Raw genomic sequence first — 23,245 nt, forward strand, 5'->3', positions numbered from 1 at the left:
CAGCATCACTCAGAGTCTCAGACACTCACAGCAACGATGATGAATCACTACGGACTACGACACGGCCTGTATCACGGCCGCCTGTAATACAGGCGGCCGTGCCTGTATACAGGCGGCCGTGACTATGGTGTAGTGTCGGTTTGTGTCTCAGTTCGAAAATTTTGGAACTGTATCAACACTATTGTTACGAAAAATGAATGAGTCCCATGGATGCTGCGGAACTCTCCGAAAGTCTTTATATAAATTTTATCTGTAGCATTCAAAAACATAAAAAGCTATACATTATGAAGGGAAACAAAAACCAATCAATCTAGTTATAATTCATGTAAAGCTAACGAGGACAGTGTACCTACATGGGAAATGCGCATGTTTGCATATTACAGCGTTAAAAAAATATGATTGCTTTTGATGATAGTCATGTTTAATGTGCAAAATAAATAAGTTACGCACAGAAATTAAAAAGTATATGTAGTGTCCCCCCTTACATATTTAAAACAAAATTACTTCCACGTCAAGACTTTGTAATTCCTGCATTTACAATAAGATATTTTTCTATATTAGTTCCACATGTTCATGGTTCATTTGCTGAGGCCGTCCATGCTGGGTAGGACGTAGACCTCTCTGACGAAGGATGGCTATCATTTTTCTATTGCACATTAGTTTTGCAGTTTAATGTATGTTATTTCGAAAATTATGGATTAATTCTGAATTTTTGGGTTTCTCTTCATAGATTCAAGTACTCCGCCCAATTTCCAACGTCGCAGATTTATTATTGGATAATCTGACCCTACTCTTGATATAACCTCAATGCGCGTTATTGATAAAGAAATAAGTTGAGTCTTGTTTCCGGATAGCATCACCAATATGAATCTTTATAGACTCTGGTGTAATATTCATTTATAAATGTACCTATTACAGTATCGTTTTCTACTTTATTTGATCAAAAAACTTTCTTCGCTTTTTTACTATTTTGCCACTAAGCTATTTGGCTTGCATAATTGAATATACATTAGCAACCTGCTTAACTGCTGACCCCGGAGTGGAAACCTGTCCTTGTCTGGACATATGCTTCAGCCACAGTCCATCAAATTCCATACTCTCTGGCGGTAGATCTTTAGGCTCTTGTGTTTTGTCACAGAAATGACGCTTTGCGTATATTCTGCTGTATTGAATGATGTCTGTGCACTGTACATCTCTTCATTTTCCAAATACGCGTAGCAGGATAGCAGGGATTTAATTACACTAGTATAATGCTCGCATATACCGATAATCTTAGTAAAATGAATGTATACAAAAATGGGATGGTCGTAATTGACAGCCAGTCCGTACTGGTTGTTGTAGTTACTTGGAAAAGCTTTGTTTGAGAAAATTTTGCACGATAAATTACACCGCCTACTCAGGATAATTTAAAGACGAGACCGCAGTCCTAAATACGCTGATACTTAAAAAAAAAAGGCTGCAATCATCTTCGTATTTTGGCAGTTGTGTTCAAGTAATCGATCCAGCGGTGCTTAAAGTCATGAAAAACAGTTTTATTTACATATATTCGATGACATTGAAGAGTTCAGTCTGGTTTAATGAGGGACGTAAGTCATTTCGTTGTTTTGTTAGGTTGAGAGAAAACGGTGGAGGGGATGAGGTGAGCTTATTGCTATCGCCATCGTTGATGGTGGTGTTGCGTCGTAGATGCGGGCGGCTACAGAAGTTTTTCGCAGAAGTAGTGGATGTTTTGGGTTTTGAAAGTACCACTGTGTAATTTATTACGAGATAGTGGAAGCTATTTTCGTTCAAGATATTACTTCACGTCCCAGAGGTGGGTATAGAATAGAAAATAAGAGAAATTTGTGTTCTAGCCTGAGATGTCTAGGTAAGCTGCAGGAATATGTGTGTGCGCATGCGCAGACTTGCAGAAGGCTGTGATGTACACAAACTCACGTGGAATAACACATACATAGTATTTGTCATTAGTTGTGCAGATATTGACATGATTCACACAAAGAGTGCGTTTTTCCGTTAGTTAAACAGTTGTCAACGCTGAAGAATTATAATTTTACACATGTTTATGTTACGAAATGATTTAAATTTTGATTAATAAAGTGCACTAAGGGGTGTCCCTAGCAGAAATCTGATCGTGGCCATGAATGGTGTTGTTATAAACACGATAATGCTAGCAGCTTTAAAGAAACTAATGATTCCTGCATTTTATCTCAAGTAATGAGCTGCTTCACAGTTGACAGTTCAGCGTTGTATAATATCGACATGTCTAGTATTATAGTTTACCATTTGTTTCTATTACTTTTCAGGAATGTCAGATACTCAGATTGAAAGACCTGTAAAAATGGAAAATACTGACGATAAAGAAACTTCCTTGACGAAAAGCTGTGCAAAGGAAACTGAAAAAATGAACAATAAGAAATTTCCATTAAATGCATCGACTAAGAAGGGCAAGCATGAAAATGAAGCCAGATTCAAATTCGGAAGAAAGCGTTCTCAGAGTTTCATTGCAGGCAACGGCAAATTTTTTCCGCCGTATAAAAGAAGGAAAAAAGACAGTATAATACCACCGACAAAGTTTCTTCTCGGCGGTAATATCAGAGATCCTTTGAATTTGAACAGCCTGCAAGATGAAGAAATAAACAAGTAAGTGTACCATTGACCATGGTTTAATGGTCATAAGACACATTTGAATTATTAAGCAATATTAGTCTTATTTGCAAAGCAAAACAGTAAGCCTTTTTCAGTGTCAAAGAAGCCCATGAATGGCATATAGTGGTAGCTGATACAAACTTGTAGCCACTACAGAATGAAGTGAACCAAACACAAGTTGTTGTTGTTTTGTGTGTGTGTGTGTGTGTGTGTGTGTGTGTGTGTGTGTGAAAATAAAAATTCAAACATTTACTAATTTTGTTTGTTCAGGGCCATGAATGCTGTTACACCAAAGTCTTCACCACTTCCAACGCCCCATCACCGGAAAGGTGAAATTGAAGTTATTATTCCGCCAAATTTAAGGGATCCACTAAATTTAATATCGGGTGCAGATGATGCAGAATACGAACAGCAACTTGTTTCTCCAACCAAGAAGGGCAGAAAGTCTAGGAACAGGAAAAAGAAACGCAATTCATCTTCTGGTGGTTCAACTAAAGATGACAGTGTTGATAATGGTGTCTCTGGAGGTGCTGAATCTGCTGTAGCTGTTGAAGAGACCCAAGATAATGAGAAGGATGTTGTTATAGAATCAGCTACACAAATTGTTCAAACTGTAGAGGATAATGATGCAAAAGAGCCAACAGCCGCATCTGAAGTTTCAAAAGAAAAGAAAATACGGAAATCTTTAGACGAGCCAGGAAAAGATAAGAGGAATCGCAAAATGGAGCACACAAAAGACAAAATAGTGAGCCCTGTTATACCCCAGCCAGGAGCATGGAAGCGGCCTCTTCCTTATGGTCATCGCATTACCAATCCTTCAGGAGCTGTGTGCAGGAATCGCCCAGGTGGGAATCAGCAGAAAAAAGCTGGCAATGATGCACGTCCCAATTTTCGGGAAAAAGATGCAAGGTTCCAGTATGGAAACTATACAAGGTATGTCTTGAGCAAAAGTCAGTTTCACATTGTATTTTGATGTTAAAAGTTGTGATTGATGTAGTACACTGTAATATTATGATGACGGAAGTTTAGCCTTTGTAAGAACACTCTTATAAAGACTGCTGAAGCCATATTTGTAGTGTTCAGTTGTCAGTATTTTTCTTAAAAATCCACGTACATTCACAGTTTTTGCTCTGCCAGCAACATTAAAAATAAGTTTGAAGTAAATGGTATTGAACACGTTGCAGGCCAAATGACAGTTATGATTTCTCTGACACCTGTGACTGATAGTAAACAGTCTGCAGTATGTAACTACGTCATAGTTGAATGTCACTGAAATAATTTAATTCTGAATCTTAATCCTTCTTGGATGATAGAGGAGGTAAAATTAAAGTTACGATAACGTTTACCAATAAGTGTAAGGAATGTTGCTTCCTACGTGTTCTCCATAAAGGAATAAAATATATTATTACAAAATAAAGATGATGATCTAAAAAAAGGACATTAAGAATTTTATGGAGTCATGTCAGCAGCACTTGCTGTGCGACGTGACGAGAACTCAAGGGGATATTACAACAGCTAGTTATAGGTACATTGCAAGAGAACTGCAGGCAAGCAACACATGTTGCAGGGTGGATTTAAACCAGTTGTTCCAAATCCTGACGTGAACGTAATAGTGGAATGTGTAATATATTCAGTAAAACAGCAGTTGTAATCCAAATGGTTCACAAGATATTCTCTACAGCAGTAAAAATAATTTCATGGCATATAATACTCACTTGAAGCTGCAGTGCATGGTAGTGAGGCATACTTATGTGCCAATTGCAGACTATGTTCTGAATCACTATACCAACTTTCAGTAGCAGTAGATCAGCTGCATATGACATCACACTGGTTGGGTTTGGTGATTCACAAACTGTCATATTCAAATCTAACGTAAACCTCGGAAATCACTGCAAATCAGTCAATACAACCTAAAAGTCAAAAAAGTTGTTAAAAAATTCAAAGTATTCACAGTGACAATTTAAGACAAACCTTTATGGCCCACCAGTCATAATACATTGCCTTTTTCCTAAACTCTTATTGATTATCTCAAACTACTGCATATTGCAATTGCCTGCAGAAAGAACACCTTCTGTTCTGTTCTTTACGGTAGAATTAACACAATTTGTGTCATAACATTTAACTTCTGTTGTTGTGTTGTCCTCAGTTGCAGGTAATATGTTGATAACTCACTTCAGGTCTGCCTAATTAAAACTGAACAAAATAAATTTTTTGTCCCATATGCATTTCACATTTATCGTGTGAAAATAATCGTTATTGACCTAGGAAAGAAGAAAAAAAATGGAATAACAATAACGTTATGAAAAGGATAGAGTGCTACTCACCATATAAAGCATATATTGACCCAGATAATTGCAATGAAAAGACTGATATACATTTAAATTTCTTCTGAAAGACCTTCTGGAGTAGACAACACACACACACACACACACACACACACACACACACACACACACACACTAGCCAGAGAAAGTGGTCAGAATTATAGCAATCTTTTTGTGGTGCTCTTCCTATACAATACTGCTGCTGTTTTTATCTTGTGTTTCATACAGATCACTGTTGTTGTTGTGGTCTTCAGTCCTGAGACTGGTTTGATGCAGCTCCAAGCTACTCTATCCTCTGCAAGCTTCTTCATCTCCTAGTACCTATTGCAACCTACATCCTTCTGAATTTGCTTAGTGTATTCATCTCTTGGTCTCCCTCTACGATTTTTACCCTCCACAGTGCCCTCCAATACTAAATTGGTGATCCCTCGATGTCTCAGAACATGTCCTACCAACCGATCCCTTCTTCTAGTAAAGTTGTGCCACAAGCTCCTCTTCTCCCCAATTCTATTCAATACCTCCTCATTAGTTATGTGATCTGCCCATCTAATCTTCAGCATTCTTCTGTAGCACCACATTTCGAAAGCTTCTATTCTCTTCTTGTCTAAACTGTTTATCATCCACGTTTCACTTCCATACGTGGCTACACTCCATACAAATACTTTCAGAAACAACTTCCTGACATTTTTCAGAAACTACTTCCTGACATTTAAATCTATACTCGATGTTAACAAATTTTTCTTTAGAAATGCTTTCCTTGCCATTGCCAGTCTACATTTTATATCCTCTTTACTTTGACCATCATCAGTTATTTTGCTCCCCAAATAGCAAAACTCCTTTACTACTTTAAGTGTCTCATTTCTTAATCTAATTCCCTCAGCATCACCAGACTTAATTCGACTACATTCCATTATCCTCGTTTTGCTTTTGTTGATGTTCTTCTTATATGCTCCTTTCAAGACACTGTCCATTCCGTTCAACTGCTCTACCAAGTCCTTTGCTGTCTCTGACAGAATTACAATGTCATCGGTGAACCTCAAAGTTTTTATTTTTTCTCCATGGATTTTAATACCTACTCCAAATTTTTCTTTTATTTCCTTTACTGCTTGCTCAATATACAGATTGAATAACATTGGGGGGAGGCTACAACCCTGTCTCGCTCCCTTCCCAACCACTGCTTCCCTTTCATGCCCCTCGACTCTTATAACTGCCATCTGCTTTCTGTACAAATTGTAAATAGCCTTTCGCTCCCTGTACTTTACCCCTGCCACCTTCAGATTTTGAAAGAGAATATTCCAATCAACATTGTCAAAAGCTTTCTCTAAGTCTACAAATGCTAGAACGTAGATTTGCCTTTCCTTAATCTTTCTTCTAAGATAAGTTGTAGGGTCAGTATTGCCTCACGTGTTCCAACATTTCTACGGAACCCAAACTGATCTTCCCCGAGGTCGGCTTCTCTCAGTTTTTCCATTCATCTGTAAAGAATTCGCATCAACTGTCTATTTACTGACACAGTAACGGCATGTCTAAGACAAATATTGGGGTTACTTTGAATCTGGGGCTTTTCAGTTTCCTGCCTGATGCCCACTGACAACTGTTATAAACTTTTACATCTGAACATTAAACTTAACAATGTAGGAAAAGACAGATTGCTACTTACTGTAAAGAAGACATACCAGGTTGCAGACAGGCACAATTAAGACACTTACAAATAGCTTTCGGCCACAGCCTTCATCAGTAAAAGAGAGACACACACCATTTCATTCTTAATCTAGAGAAGGATGCGTGACATGTGTGGAAATCATTTTCACATCTAGTGTTACGGCTGTGAACTGCTAAATTCATCGTAAGATGCTGGAGTTAGTTGCCTTGCATGTGTGTGAGGTGTGCTTCCTGGTGTGAATGAATGGTGTGTGTTTCTCTTTTTTCCGACAAAGGCAGTGGCTGAAATCTTATGTGTAAGCATCTTTTAAGTGAGTCTGTCTGCAACTTAGTGTTATCTATAGGGTAAGTAGCTGTATCTCTTTTTCTACATTGTTGTTGTTCCTACCTGGAGTTTTCATGTTTGAATTCATCCTAAATTCACTATTGTTATTAACCGCTAGTACAATTGTGAAGCACATGCAGTACATTGGCATGTAGGTCCCTGAAATGGCTTCTGCAAGACACTGTCATGAGCTTTATGCAATATTCTTACTGGGATCATCAATAGTATAAATGCTTTTCAACCTAATTTTAGTGCACCAGAAGATTGTCAGACATAGGCTCGCCATATGTCCAGAATTAACCTGGACAGTCCTGGTTTTTTAGTACTGCCAGTGTAATATCTCGGGTTGCAAAAAGTCTGTGATTTGAGAATTTTATGAGTGGTGAGAATTTTTTTAAAAAGTCTTAGATCTGTATGTTCAACATGGTGTTTTGCAACATTCTGTTGCAATTGAGCCTCTCTCATCTGACCTTGTAGTAAGCACTAATGTTGATGGTGATGTGTGACTACCAGTTCTGCCTAACTTTGAAGTCATTTTGCAACAATACAGGGGCAATATGTTCATTGTGTTTTCATGTATTAAGTAACTCTTCTACATAGTTTTGATAGTTACAAAAACCTATTCCATTATTCTCCTGGCTGTATCTGGTATGAATGTGTTAAGGTGCTTTATTACTACACCTGTGTCATCTGCAAACATTGCAGCTTTTGAAGAGCCATTCAGTGTAACCCAAGGCTGGTGCTACTAAGAGGGAACAAGATTCCAGTACTTTGGCTGACGTACCATTGTAGGCAGAAGAGTTAATATGAAATTATGAAGATGTTTGCTGACTTGGTAACCCCTTAAATAGAAGACTCAAAGGATATCACAAGTAAATGTTCAGGACAAGGAAAATAAAATAAGTAATACTTCGAAAACTTTGCATGAATCCGCTGAATTCCTCCACCAATTGAGATTAGCAGAAAGAATCACATGACTGCTCGATAGCTTCACAAGTGAATTGTGTAGAATGTTAAAATGGTATCTACAGCAAATAGAATGCTCTTAGAAAGCTCTAGAGGAAGTTAATGGGTAAGAAACACTAATTGACATAATAAATCATGGAGATTAGTTAAAGATAAGAAAGATTTGAACTTCTGGTGGTTAGCAGCTGTGGACATGAAACACAGACAGGTTTGTGGAAGGTACTGTTAACTGTGAAGAAACTAGAATGCCATGTGGAATAAGAATTTTTATGAACTTTATACAGTGTTAGATGAATCGTGATCAATTGTTTCATCAAAAATCTTAAGGAATTTGAGAACAAACAAGACAGACGACAATTTATTCAAAAGACATCCATAAGTGGAAACATTACTATGAAGACCTGTTGACAGAAAGGAGGATAGAGTAAAAAGACTGCAGTTACAAATTGGAAGCCGTTAAAGAGCACCATCAAGTGTTTAGAGTGAAAGAAATTGGAGGAGCATTAAAAGGGGGTGAAGAATAACAAACTTCTAGGCCCAGGAGGTATACTTGTAGAGCTTTACAAATATGTGCCCATAGCATTAGAGGTTCTAGTTAAATTGTATACCAAATGTGGAAATGAGGAACCTTGTCAGAATGAAAATGTGCTGGTTTTAGCTCTACAGGAGGAGGCAGAAAAAATATGTATAAATTGTGCTGGAATGAGTGGAAGTGCTTTGTCAACTAGATTGTGTGGAACATATGTTGTGGGGGGGGGGGGGGGGGGAGTTTAAGTACAAACAAGAGAACTTGAAGATCCTGTGTGGCTAATCTGTTTATCATTAAACAACTAACAGAAAGCAAAAAAAAAAAAAAGTATGCAAAAGAGGTCCACTTGGTATTTGTCAGCTTCAAGAAAGTATATAATAGTGTACTAATAAGTAAATGTGTTGGCAGCAATGGAGTTAAAGGTATACATTGAAAACACACACAACTTTGAAAATCTTATTAAATACAGTACAAATAGAATTAAAACATGCTGAGGGATTCATGTCACTTCCCAGTACATAAGGGCCTCTGACCAGGTGTTTCTATTTTATAAATATTACTAAAACACATTACAGTGGGAAATAGAAAATTGGTTCAGAATGTTTAGTCAAAGAATTGTACAGCCTGGAGAAAGAAATCTTCATAATTTCATGTTTATAGGCAAGTTGATTATCCTAGCTGAAGAATGAGAAGATAGTTAATGTATATGAAGGAAACTGATAGAAAAATATGCAAGGATATAAACATGAGGAAAAGGACAATATATTTTGTAATTAGGCGTATAGGAAAAGACTGGTAAGAATATAGGTGAAATAAATGTTTTGGAGTTTAGATACTGGGAGTTACTCTAAATGCAGAGGCATATGAATGAAAAAGGTGTTCTCCATGAAGTTAGACTAGAAAAAAACCATGACAAGTAAGCCAAAATCTGCCTTGATAGAGATGGCTTAGAAAACTGTAAAACTACAAGGAGACAGAATGGCTGGACAATACCTATCTGTATAAGGAAAAACTCAACGTACTGTAAATATACATTTAAAAGCAGGAAAAACTCTTGTTTAGCTTTCAGAACTAATGTCCCTTCTTTAGGAAAGAAAGAGGGTGTAGATTACAGAGCCCCAAGATGAGAGGGACTCGCTCACATTCTGACACCTCCAGCTTCATCACCATCTCTTCACATTCTCACAGTAGGTGAATTTCTCTCAGCTTGGAGTCTGAGTGACCTGCCGCAACCTAGACCTGTTTTATCCCTGAAGAAGGATCTGCCAATTGTAAAAGGATTATAATAATATGGAGTTTACCTACTTCTAACATCAGAATAAAGACAAGATTCACATTTTTAAGTTATTTGTGGAATACACCATGTATGGATCATAACAATGGTGTCTGAATTAAAAAAAATAAATAAATAAATAAAATGAAAAATAAAACAAGAGTAAGCAGCATAGAAAATGGTTTTCAGAGACGATGCTGCTGGAGTGACTTCATGGATTAAAATTAGAACAACAGATGTTAATAGAAGACTGAAATTAAAAAAGGGCAACCTCCTGTTTCAGTCTGTAGGGAAAAGCTTCTATGTTGGTTTGTGACATGATGAGGTTACTAGAGCAGAGGCTACAAAAAACTTGGAAACTAATCTTTTGTGAAGAGAATAAAATGAGATAGGAAAAAAAAAAAATGATGGATGGAGGGAGTAAGTGCTTGGCTGGGTAATCAGTTCAAAGGTTGGAGGAAGGCAATAGTGTACCACCTCCAAAAGGACCATGCCTAATAGAACACTGTGGTGTTCAAAACAGTCTTCGAATTGATGACTGGTTTGCTTTACGGAAACAAGTAGCTTACAGGACAAAGAATGGTGACATAGATGATGATGATGTGCTAAGGGTGTGACAAGTGGGCTTTGGACTAAAAAGGGAAAAAGATTAAACATCATTTGCTGCTGCACTGAATACAGTGATTTCACTAAATTGGTTAAGACAGCAGCCAGGCTGGTTCCTTTGGAAGAGCACATCACATTTACTTAACCAATCTAAGCCTGAGTTTCATCTCTAATGGCCTTGTCATTGATCGGATGTTAAGTCCTAATCTCATTTCTTTCTTTTTGTGTCATACAAACTTGGTAAATTGAACCAATCCATTTCAAATAGTCATGACACTAGAATTCTTTAGTGATATGAAAAAGTCAATCTTGTCATATTTACTTTGGGTCAAGTGGGAGAGATTTCTAAGTGATAATAATCTGATGAGACCTAAAACTCTTAGTTAATGTGACTCACATTTTGATGATGTCAGAGAGAACTACTCTAGAAATCTAACCATGTATGGCTGTAGAAGACTGTTTTTTCCTTAAGTCATCCAGACTTTTCAGGATGTTTAACCAGCAGAGAAAATATTATAGGTTTAAATGAGATATTTTGCGATGTACAAATGTATGGGTGAACCTTTTCATCACAGTTTGTGTGGACATACTGTTGGCAGTGAGGTTTCACGAATACTCCTGTTCAACTAAACATGTTTTATTCAGGGACATAAGTAGCTCTACTTGCCTTGCTGCATGTTCTGTGCTCATAAGGTGACTGGTGTTTTCCATGTGTAATGTTGAATTTCCTCCCCCAGTTAGTAAGTAAGTAGGAATACATTCTTCGGTCTGTTTACAGAGTGGTTAATGGAGTCCCTCCCCCCTCTACCCCACCGCCTCTTTCAGCTTATGATTAGTGGTAAGAGCTATATGCCTTTTTTGACCAGGCTTTGAACAGTCCATAGCGTATATGTTACATGGCTGTGTGGGGATGCTATTGTGTAGTTGTCATTAATATAAAATCCAGCTTAGAATATAATTTGTATGTGTAGGTTGCTACTTACTAAATAGAAGAGGCAATAATCACTGCAGAGGTACATATAAAAGACTGAATGATGTTTATGTTTTGCACAGAGTCTTCCAGGAAAATAAAGGGGGTTTGAATGAGGCAGAGGTAAGTTATGGGATGTTGAGATACACACAAAATGGTGAGAAGGGACAGGAGCAAGGTAGAAGATCCAGAGTAGGAGAAAGACTTATGCATGCACACACACGTGTGGTTCTCATATCAGTTATATTTACATCTGAGTGATTAGTTATCACTGGTATTCAGTGATTTAATTTTTCCTGTAGAGGGGGGAGCTAATGTCACATTTTGGTATTGTGTGTACTTCTCAGTCACAAAGCAATAAAGCAGTGTGACATTAGTAGGGAGTTCCAGATTTTACTGTTAGTGTGTGTCATGTTGGGAATGCATGTAGTACACACTTATGCAGTTCTGTTCAGTACTAAATTTAAGTGCTGGTAATGACACTAGTGTGTGTATATGCCACTTTTGAAATGTTGTTGTTTGAGAGCTTATTGATAACTGTTCTTAGTTAACTCTTTACTTGTTCTTTACTTACTTATGTCTTTCTGTAGAATGGCTCCATAATATCAAATTTGTAGCAGACTTAATTTATGCACAGTACCTGTTAATTTGCAAATTACACTGTCATTTGTTATTTACAGGTACTATGGCTATCGAAATCCAATGCATGAGGAGGACTCGAGATTAAAATGTTTCATGCAGAGGCCAGAGCTATTTCAAGATAAGGATGTCTTGGATATTGGGTGCAACATAGGCCATGTGACACTTATGGTGGCACGTGACCTTGGTGCACGTAGTGTTGTTGGCATTGACATTGATAGGAAATTAGTTGAAATCGCACGTAAAAATGTGCGTCATTATGTGAATTGTGCTGAATCTCCTCCAGGGGATAGAATGATGTCCGATTGCCCACCAAATAGGTTTTTCCCCATTTCAATGCCTATTTTGTATGGCCCAGTGGATGTACCTGGCTTCACAAAAGGAGAAAGTCCATCGGTGCGCAAGAAATTTCCTCACAATGTGTCATTTGTACAGGTAATAACTACTTTCTAAAACTTCTTTACTGTAATGATTATTATACTTCAAGCACTTAGTTGAGTTCATTCCTGCCCAGTGGTGGTGCAACTGCTGCTTTCTCTACCTCTTTAATTAGAGTCTTGAAGTTGGTGCAGGGAAAGCTATTGCACGTTTTAATATACATTATACGAATAAAAATGAAGTGTATATGCAAAAGTTTGTTAAATTCACAGACATAAATGGACTTGCTGGTACTTGGCTTCATCTTTGTCTCCACTTGTCACATTGGTTGGGTTGCACTATGGGTGGATTGCCCTCCACCCAACCTCCAAAGTCTGAGGTTTGGACGAAATGCTCTGTTTATTCTATCTCTGTCAACCTGTTCATCTTTCTGTCTGAGGAAAGATTTCCAAATGCTAGGCGTTGTTCCTTTTTTGCTATTTTTAAATGTTTCTGTCAGAAGTACATGGAATTTTATGTGCTGGTGGTAAGGACCAATATTTTGTCTTCTTGTAACTTTAGAGTATGCATTTATAACTTTTTTTCTGGATTGTGTAGCTGTTTCTCTTTATTTGCAGGGAAATTATGTATTGGAATCAGAGGCATTGTTAGGCACAGAACAGCCACAATTTGATGTCATTCTGTGTTTGAGTGTCACAAAGTGGATTCATCTTAATTGGGGAGATGCTGGACTTCGCCAGGCATTCAGGCGCATGTTTGCTCAGTTAAGACCTGGTGGACATTTGATACTTGAGGCTCAGTCCTGGGATTCTTACAAGAAAAAGAAGGCACTTACGGTATGTTCAGTAATTCATAAAATTATTTCAGATTAGTGACAGTGAGTACATGCCAGTAGGCTTACAAGTAGTATACATTGTCTCGGCAAAAATATTGCTGCATACTAGCCATTTACGTAACTGAATTTTTACTTTTTTCTTAATCTACAAGTAAACTGTAATAAACATACCCAATCAAACACTGGTGTTGTGTATCCAAATACCCATCTGTGGGGTAGGTGTTACAGAAATTGTTTGTTTGTTTTAAAAACTGTTCAGTGTCTGGCTGCATCTTTACTTTGCTAGGGAAGTGGTGAAGTGTGTTGCTGCATCCTTGCTCTTTTCTGTGGAATATTAATGGTAAATTGTGGATAGTTGAGACAATTTTGATGCTAGTGTTAAATTTATGAATGGTACTGTGTTCTTGAATTGTGCCTGTTTTATCACAACAAACTTCATGAGAGAATAAATATCATTAGGTTGCTATTAGTGTACCTAGCTTTTTAAATGTGTTTTGTGTAGAATTATCTGAGAAAATTTTTCCATCTGACATTAATGAATGGAGGTGTTCAAAATGAAACATTTCTCTGGTGTTTTCCCCATGAAAAGCAGTAATTACACATACAGAAAATGCTGTCAAAACATTTGATAATCTATGTAATATTATGATTTCCATTTAAAGTTCTGGTCAAAATGAACACTGAGGAATTTTAAAAACTTGGTTTTACATATTTCCTTTCCCCTGTGTGCATTGGCACTGGCCGTTCAGTAAACTAACTGCTGATGAGTCCTGAAATAATTTGTCTCATTAAAAACCATTCATTTCTTAGCGCTGCAACATACACACTATTCTCTGGAAGGTTTCATGAGGGAAGAAGGTTGGAGATACGTTTCGAAAAATGTGATAAATGAAAAATCTGTGAATTTTTTTCTCTGTATATAACTGTATTTTATCTGTAATTTGTGTATACTCTGTTTGGTAAAGAAGTTTTTTCTGTTTTATCATGTGTTGGTATTTTCTGAAGCTCCATCTAGGGCTTACTTGATTAGTTTTCAGTTGAATATTCTGTCTGGAAACTATTCCTGTTCTGTGTGTCTCTTGTAGCTGTAACATCTATCTCTAAATATTCCAGTCCTTTTTCATTGCCAACTTTTAATTAGTGTTTCACTGTGTTTTGCAAATGAAAATCTCCTGCAACATTTTTCTGTCTATAGGTGAATGCTAATGTAAAACTGTTGTAGGGATTTTGATACAGTTTCCACTAATAGCTGATACACTGATTCATGAGGAAGATTTGTGTGTATAACAAAGGCCAACAGTTGTTGTGATGCCAGGGCATTTGAAGTTGATTTTGCATGAATTTGATGCCGTGCATTCAAATATGGCATTAGTTTTTGCCTAGGAGCTCAGGTTTCTAAGCCATAACATTTTATTTAAATACATTGCACTTTTAAGTTAAACCCATGGACCAAATTAAAAAAAGACATAATTTCACCATATTAGGCAGATATTACTATACACACAAATAAAGGAATAAGTTGTTGATGAAACCAACTAGTCACTGAACACTTTGGAAGCTTCTTTTCAGTGTCATTCTTAGAATGTATTTTGAAACAATCCTGTCTCAAACTCTTGTAGTAATCTGTCATCATGTTTGCATCACATTTTCCTTGGTAGCAGTCCTCCATAGTTTTCATATCATGGTCAAATCTCTCACCTGCCACAATTGTGTCACCTAAACTTTCAGGAAAACTGAGTAACCAGTGGTGTTTTTTGTCTCTGCTATCCCAGAGACACAAGGAGCATGGATAGGATATCTGGTGTGGTCCCTTTGCTGTTCAAGGGGAAATTTTACCATTTTTAAGTTCATACAAACCACTCATTGATGTTTATGATACATGATCTTCTCCAAGACCACAACTCTAATGTCATGTTCTTTTATTTTTGTTGAGCGAGCAATTGGTGTTTAGCCATATTAGTTCCTGTTGTGTATGGCACATTCCAAATTTTGCTTTGAATTGTCAATAAATAGGTGCCAATCATCTTGAAAATATCCAGAAGACCCATTTTTTCCAGGAGCTATCCAATTTTGTGACAAAATACAGAACTGTCTTTGAGAGAAGGGTTGCAGTCACTCTCTCCTTGTATAGTAAAAGATAATTTTGGTTCGTTGTACTAGTAAATTTTTGTCATTCAACCTGGAAGCTAGTAATTCAGAAGCTTCTTTTGACAGGTTGAGATCTCTGGTGAGGTCATTCATCTCTTTCTGGTTGAAACATTGAGGAATTGATGGCATTCCCTCATCAGTCACCTCCATTAGTGTCAGAGACACAACACTGGCCATCAGAGACCCATCCTGCCATCCAGATTAAGTTTTCCATAAATTCCCAAAATTATTCCAGGTAAATGCAGGGACGGTTCCTTCAAAAAGGGTATAGCCAATTTTCTTCCCCTTCCTCTTGTAATCAGAGCTTGTGTGCCATGTCTAATGACCACACTGTCAACAGTATGTTAAACTGTAATCTTCCTTCCTTCCTTCTCACAGAACTGTGGTAGCTGGTGAAACATTGGGATCAGTCACTTCCTCTGAGTGAAGTATTGGGCACCTCGCAGACACTAAATCAAGATAAGTCCACTTGCTATGGTTGTTTAAATTGATTCTGGTAAATTTCACTAGACATAAATAACTCATCAAAGCGGTTTTGGTCCTCTCTGGACCACCGCTGCACCAGATCTCAGATGTTTTCTTTTTCCGATACTCCATTGTTGCAAATGTTTTGTATGAGTTTTGTAGAACTAATGTATTGCCAAGTTTTATCCTGATCACCAAGCCTGACAGCAACATAATCTCTCTTTACAAAGTAACTAACAGTTTCCTGTTGTCTTTCAACATGTGTCCTTCAAATATGTAGCAAAACACATCAGGATAATTTGTATAACTTCTTCTGCTTGGCCTCATTTTATTTCTATTCATCATCACAAATAAAATAATCTGCACTGCAGTACAATTTTAGGTTAACTTCGTAACAACTCTTTTCTAGATAATATTCTTCTCGGGTATGCAGCCGGATCATAACGTCTTCATGACACAATATTTCCGCGGTCCATCTGGCCGCCATCTTCAGGTGAGAGTGCTGGTGCACGAACTCGCCGGAACTGACTTCCTAGCGCAAGCTGTGGCCCCTATATAGGCCGCAGAAGACCCACAACGTGTGCGCGAGAAGGTGCCGTAACTGCCCTCTAGCGCAGTAAACATACCGCTCCGCCAGTGGTGGAAATAGGCGAAATCGAGATATCGCTGTCAAAAATTAAAAAATTTTTTATTCCAGCGATCGAAACACAGACTGTTGTTTTTTGATGTCAGATAACACCGGGTCCCAAGTCTTACTTAAAAGATAGCCCTTGTCTCTATTAATAAGATTGTCCGATAAACGAATCTCTATGGATTCTTTTAAAACACAGTCCCAATAGCGAGATGCAGGGGCAACCATTTGTGTCTTGTCATAGAGCATTCTGTGTCCCTCGGTGAGACAGTGCTCCGCCACTGCAGATTTCTCAGGTTGAAGCAGCCGTGTGTGCCGCTGATGCTCAACACATCGGTCATGAAGACGTTATGATCCGGCTGCATACCCGAGAAGAATATTATCAATTATTACGCCAGGAAAGCCTTCGTAGCCACAACTCTTTTCTACATACATATATTACAAGAGGCCAGCCTGATTCTACCTTGTGTGGCAAGAATTCATGTATTGAAGGTCACCTAACTTACCAAATGCTTCCTCCTGTTGAATTTTCCTCTAGTTGGACGGCAGACTGACAATAAGGCAAATAAGCAGGAACCAATCCTTGTATATATGATTCAGAGCTGCACTAAATGGACTTAGAACTGCACATTTTATATAGAACTGATTGTTAGAAAAAACACCGATGTAAAAATCTTGAGCAGATAGAGAAAAATTGATATCATATCTAGAATCAGTGAGGTCAAAACATCATGAGTACACTGTCATGCTCCTTAAACCACTGTAGTCATCTGGAAGATGTGTCGTGATACCTTCACATGTCACATGAAAGCCCAGTTGAGTGTCTCCTCCCCCTCCATGGCATAATAGTGGTCCCACCAGCTTGTGTCCATATCATGGTGCATGTTTCAAACAGTTATTTGCCTGGATGATGGCATGCATGGACCCAGCCATTGACCTGGTGTAACAAGAAACATGTGTCATCCAATCAGGTGACATACTTACGCTGATTGACACACCAGTCTAAATGATCCCATCTCACTGCAATTGTTACTGACAATGCTGTCAGCTTGTCATGGGAGCACATTAGGTTGGTCTTCTGTTCAACAATATGCACTGAAAGTGTGTCCTGAAACACATGCAGACATCAACAATGTACTCTGTTATCACATTTTCAACTGATTGCCACACACCCTGCTTTGAAGAGTGGGCAAATCTCAGATATCCAGGCTCTGTGGTGAGGTGTAGATGTCCAAAGCCTTTTCAGCTGCTCGTGGTTTCACCATCCTTCAACTTTTTACCATAGATGCTCACATCAGTAGCAAGCAGACAACTGACCAGCACTGCCTTTTCTGAGGTGCTCATTCCCAGGTGCCTGGCCATAACAATTTGTCCTTTGTCAAATCATTTACGTTGGTGGATTTCCCCATCTGCAACCTGAGTTGTCACTAGAATGATTCCCAATACCTCTTTGTCCCACTTATATACTCTCCTTACTGCTACACATGCCCACATCTTCTCCAGGTGGCATTCAGTCTTGCAGTGGCAGAAAGTGTGTGTTTCTGTTACTGATATACTCTTTCTGCCTCAGGCTTGTTACCCTTCCACTTTCTTCATCATCTAGTCAGTAGTTCAGTCTTTAGATTAGTGTTCTCCCTTCTGCATCTTCATTGAAGGGTCTTTCTGCTGTCCTGAAATTTGCTTTTTCCGATCTTTACATTTGGTGGCAGGAGTGATCTTTCATTGTCTTTACATCCAGTGCAATGTCATATAATGTGTAAGGAGGGTGCCAGTGAGTGGCCAAAGTTATGGGACACTGATTATCATCACATCATACTCTGTGCTGACCTGTTTAATGCAATGCCCATGTGCTGTGTGTCACATTGTCTTAACTGATGTTCACTGCACACTGATGAGTTTCTTATATCCTGCACATCTTTTTCATGATCAAAATTTTCTTTGGTGTTGCTGGAGTGGTAGTTGAAGTGTCATCTGTGCAATGTGATGTTGCCATTGGGCATGTCTGCTTCCCTGTTGAAAAAGTGCAGACCTATGTCTTACTAATGCTTCACTTCAGGAACTTGCATAACCAAGGCAGAGTTAATCTGTAATCTGCATCAGTTTCTCTTTAGCCTTCATAGAATTCGAAAGCCACCGTGTCGTTCCAAAACTAATGTGTCTAGCTTGGTTTTTGCATCGGCTGATAATGTAGGTGTTATCCAGTACCAGGAAACTTTCTTCACCTTGAAATGATACACAGTCTCAGTTTATATAGGAAAATGCCAACCAAGGATGTAATTCAGTATTCTCTTGTTAACTCACCATGTTAAGTGAAAATCATCCTGAGATTGGTATGTTGTACATTGATTTAAGGTTGGTAAAAGTAAATTATGTTATCCCCTTTCACCTGAAGCAATATTTGGTGAAATGCTACATTTAGGATTGTACTATTACTCATTTTTCCAGGTCTGAAGTCTAGTTGTGAATAGATGAGTCCCTCTTCCTAGGTATTCTTATCTCAGTGGTCTGTGGCATTTCAGAACATTAAAATGCATGGCAGAGCAGTGACCTGTATAAGAAGTTTGTCAACTCTTTCAGTTCAGTTTTCCAATTTCAGCAAGCCTGTGACTTTCTTCTTGGTGTTCTTGAAAAAAGCATGTGAAAAATGACATCCAAAAACCAGTGATTTCAGCTAATATTATTGACTTCCAAGAATTCTACTGAATAGTTTCAATTTTTGTTATTATTTCTGCAATTCACGATTTAAATAATGAACTTACTTACAAGAACTGGTGCAGTTTTCATTATTTAAATCATGAATGATTTGGTTGCAGGCTTTCCTGAAAAATGAAATGTGATGAATGAAATTACATTTCTGCAATTACTTTTAGTGATTACAGACTTGTTTCAGCTTTCACTCTTATGAAGTTACCTCTGCTTGTAAAAACATTAGCACAGACTTGTGAAGCCAGTGACTGCAAAATTCTTTTGGTTTCATTTTGACTGGTGTCAGTTACACTCCAAACATCTGCAACTAATGCCCCAAACTGTTCATATTGCCAGCTACCATTGCTTCTAGCCTCATCTGAGAACTGCATTCAGTGGCACAGTCATCTGAAAAGAAGAATGTATTGGGTATATTACAATCCTCATATCTGACAGAAATAATTCCTCCACCCCCCTTCATTTTTCTTTTCCCTGGTAGTACGAGCTCCATGTTATCATCAGTCACGCAATTTCACACACACTGCTTTGTCCACTATTCACCACCTTCATTGACTAAATCATTTGAACATGCTTTTGATCAGATGAAGCTCAAGTGTGCTATTTTAAAGATATGAAAAACCAAACTTCTGCCTGAAATACATCTTCAATATCTATGGTACTTAGTTTTCATTCATTTGCACCCATAAAATATGAAAAGAGGGAAAGAATAGTACTAAAATGTGAAAACTTATATTTTCTAAGGACAATGCTATTTCCGAACGATATGTAGCTGTTGGTTGTAAATAATGGAAGAGTTTTGTGAGCCATACTAAGTGTCTCATGTTATTTTATGATTTAGCATCATTTATTGGTAAGTAGCATTTCTGAAATAAAACTAATGTCATAGCTAGTTTTAATTCTAGTAATACTGTGAGGCTATGAGGTTCTTCCAATCAGCATTCAAAGTTGATGTTTTACATATAAAATAAAACATTTTATAGTGTAGTAAAATAATAATTATTGTGATACACAGTCTATAATGCCAATACTTTAACATATTTTGTCTGTGCTTCTTTTCACAGGAAACTATTTTCAGAAACTTCAAAAGTATAGAGTTTTTCCCTCATAAATTCACACAATATTTGCTTTCTTCGGAAGTTGGTTTTTCGAAGTGTGAAGTTATTGATACACCCGTACATAGCTCTAAAGGTTTTCAAAGACCAATTCAGCTCTTTACAAAGGTTGAGCACTCGCCCTGTCATTCAGTGGTGAGCACTGGTACAACACCATTGCATCAGATGGCTTCAAGCAGAAGCAGAAAACCAGTTTATGCCAGTGTTACAACTTTGAGCGAAGAGACTGGAGAAGAGAAGACTGTAGAAACAGAGCAACAAACATCAATGGAAGTGGGGAAGTGTGAACCAAGTACAGACATTGCCAGTTCCCATGACTTGGCTGTTGACAGCCCCAATACAGCCAAAGTGTGTGAGCATAGTGATGTAACTTTAGGAGCTGAGTCATTTGATTATGATTCTGGTGTTGTAGACAGTGTTGCATCTCAGATGGAGCTGTCGGTGATAACAGAAGTTTCTAAAGAAAATACTGTTGTTTATCAGGATTCTGTTTGTGAAAATGCAGACAGTGTTCATACGAGAAGTAGTGATAACAGTAGTAATGCCACTGCAACAAGCACTAGCAGTAGTACTTCTTCTTGTTCCGGTTCTTCACCTTCTTGCTCAAATTCGGATGTAGAACGAGAGAGGGGCAAGGCCAGATAGATGAAGCTGCATTGATAATAAATGTTGAAATTGCACTGAAATTGTTTTTATGTTTTGTTATTCTGGCACACTTTTATTGAATAACTCATATTATTAGTAAGAGTGTATGCTTTTATCATCAGTTAAGACTGAGGCATTTAGTAAAAGTGTCAAGAGATAATTTTCTGCTTTATACAATACATTTGTAAAAAGACCAAGAACAGTTTGTAGAAAATATTGTATTGTTGTTAACAGTTGCTTGCTGTAAGCTTTAATAAGTTTGTTCTTTGTAAAGTGTGAGATATAAATATATTTAACACATATGTGCTTATATGAAACATTTATTTTTCAAAAACTGATTTTGTTGCATATTTCTTGTAATATATTGCACAGTGTTGAAACTACCTTATAATTTTATCAAGATATAAAATTAATTTGGTATATGCTGTCCCGGTGACTTTTGTCCTGTCATTGTCTTGTTTTGTTTTCCGTGTCACGTATTCCTGTACAATAATGTGTCATTTTTTAAATGCCCCTCTTGGGGACATTAATAGGTAGTATTTCTCACTTATTTGACTGCTGCATGAAATGTTCCAGTCCATTATGTTATATGTAATTCTTTATTTCAAATGTTTAAATCTATTATATCCTCCTGCAATCAGTGGTATGTTTGTGAGTATATAAGTGTTTAAACACATTGTTGTATAGATGTATACTTATGCACTAAATAATTGTTGCTAAAATTTAAAATATTTTAATGTGTTTTTATGTTTTTTACTGAGTCTGTAAAAACCATCTTTAGACTCCCAACTTGCACAGTATTTTAAACTACTTACTGTGTTGACTTGGGAGAATGGTATCAATTGTTTTCTTGTGTAACTTCCATAGCTTGTCAGGTGGTGGTGATTGTGTCAATGTTACATTGTTTCTTAAGCCAAATGTTTAGAATCAAAATTGTACTCGTCATGTCACACATTTTAGGGACATTATTTTGCCTCTGTCAGTTGCAAATTTTCAGACTGCACATTGAATGTTTGGCCCTAATTTTTATGTTGGTGCTTTCATGGTGATAGCACTATTATAACACCATTCATTATTGGCCAAAGAAAGTAATAATGCCAAGTATTACTCAAGCAAGCAACCAACTAACTACTCAGTTTCACATGTGTGTATGTTTTTTGGGAGAATCTGAAGCGAGAATCTCCACATACACTTGTCTTTGTCAGCACACACTACTTGAACGCTGTTGAAGATCTTAATCTCTTGTGAGTTATGGTATGTATGGGAACAGAATAATCAACAAAAGCAAAAAGTATTTGAAATAACAATTAGGAAAAGACAGATTGCTACTTATTGTAAAGAAGATATGTTAAGTTCCAGCTTTGGCCACAATATTCATTGGTAAAAGAGACACACACACACACACACCATTCATACACACAAGCAAGCACATCTCATGCACACATAACTGCCAACTCCAGCATCTCGGACCGGAATGCAGCTAGCACATGGGGTACCAGCAGGAGAATGCTCTCGGTTGTTCTGTGGCTTTCCCTAATAGGGATTTTAAAGTGCATCTTCCAGAACAATTTACAAATTATGATGCAGAGTTATATGGCATTCTGATGGCACTGGAGAGGGTTGACAGACATCACTGTATGAGTTTTCTTGTCTGTTCCGACTCTCTTAGTGTAGTGCAAGCACTTCATCAAATGTATTCGGTAGACCTGCTGATTCAGCTCATCCATGACTCCTTGCAGTGGTTCCAACGCCATGGCAAGGAGGTGTTCTTTTGCTGGGTACCTGGCCACATTGGGATTCAGGGTAACGACATGGCTGACAAAGCTGCCAAGCAAGCATGTTGGGACGGTGCTGTTCATCAATGTCCCATCCCGTTGCATGCCATTATCTCATTTTCTGACAGATGCATCATGCATCAGTGGGAGACTGAATGGTTGCAGGTGTCAGACAACAAACTGCGGTCGCTCAAATCTACCACAAAGGCTTGGTGGACTTCGTGTCAGCCTCGCCGCTGGACGGAGGTTTTGCTTACCAGACTGCACATCGGGCATAGCCCTTTCACACATGACTTCCTCCTCTGGTGGGAGGATCCACCAATCTGTGAAGTTTGTGGTGTGCTTCTTTCAGTTCAGCATACTGTGGCTACGTGTGTCCTGTATACTGATATTAGGGCAGCCCTTGGTCTCGCTGGAGATATGTCCACCATCCTCGCCGATACTGATACCTGTGTTAACAGAGTGGTGAAATTTTGTGAACTGTCAGGCCTCATCCCTAAACTGGTAGGGAAGGGCGGCAGACTTTAGTACGTTATAAACAAAGTCTGTACCCACCCATGAGATTTCATGTTGACTTTTCGTCAGGGCGCTGATTACCATGATGTTGAGT

General features: G+C 37.9%; 1 protein-coding gene across 1 annotated transcript; it reads left to right on the forward strand.

Moving 5' to 3' along the window:
* Window positions 1-1,217: 1,217 nt before the first annotated feature.
* On the forward strand, window positions 1,218-21,509 carry LOC126252777 (7SK snRNA methylphosphate capping enzyme-like). Its single transcript, XM_049953706.1, has 6 exons — window positions 1,218-1,813; window positions 2,304-2,640; window positions 2,917-3,579; window positions 11,982-12,375; window positions 12,936-13,154; window positions 20,165-21,509. The coding sequence occupies exons 2-6, from the start codon at window positions 2,306-2,308 to the stop codon at window positions 20,858-20,860; spliced, it is 2,307 nt and encodes a 768-aa protein (XP_049809663.1). The 5' UTR covers window positions 1,218-1,813; window positions 2,304-2,305; the 3' UTR covers window positions 20,861-21,509.
* The last annotated feature ends 1,736 nt before the right edge of the window (window positions 21,510-23,245 follow it).

This window comes from Schistocerca nitens, chromosome 4 (assembly GCF_023898315.1).
Source record: "Schistocerca nitens isolate TAMUIC-IGC-003100 chromosome 4, iqSchNite1.1, whole genome shotgun sequence".
NCBI classification, from domain to species: Eukaryota; Metazoa; Arthropoda; class Insecta; order Orthoptera; family Acrididae; genus Schistocerca; species Schistocerca nitens.

Excerpts from the sequence above, each read along its gene's own strand:
- LOC126252777 (XM_049953706.1), top strand. The coding sequence starts at position 2,306 with ATGTCAGATACTCAGATTGAAAGACCTGTAAAAATGGAAAATACTGAC. Across the intron at positions 2,641-2,916 it reads CAAGATGAAGAAATAAACAA|GGCCATGAATGCTGTTACAC; the intron begins GTAAGTGTACCA and ends TTGTTTGTTCAG. Across the intron at positions 12,376-12,935 it reads ACAATGTGTCATTTGTACAG|GGAAATTATGTATTGGAATC; the intron begins GTAATAACTACT and ends CTTTATTTGCAG.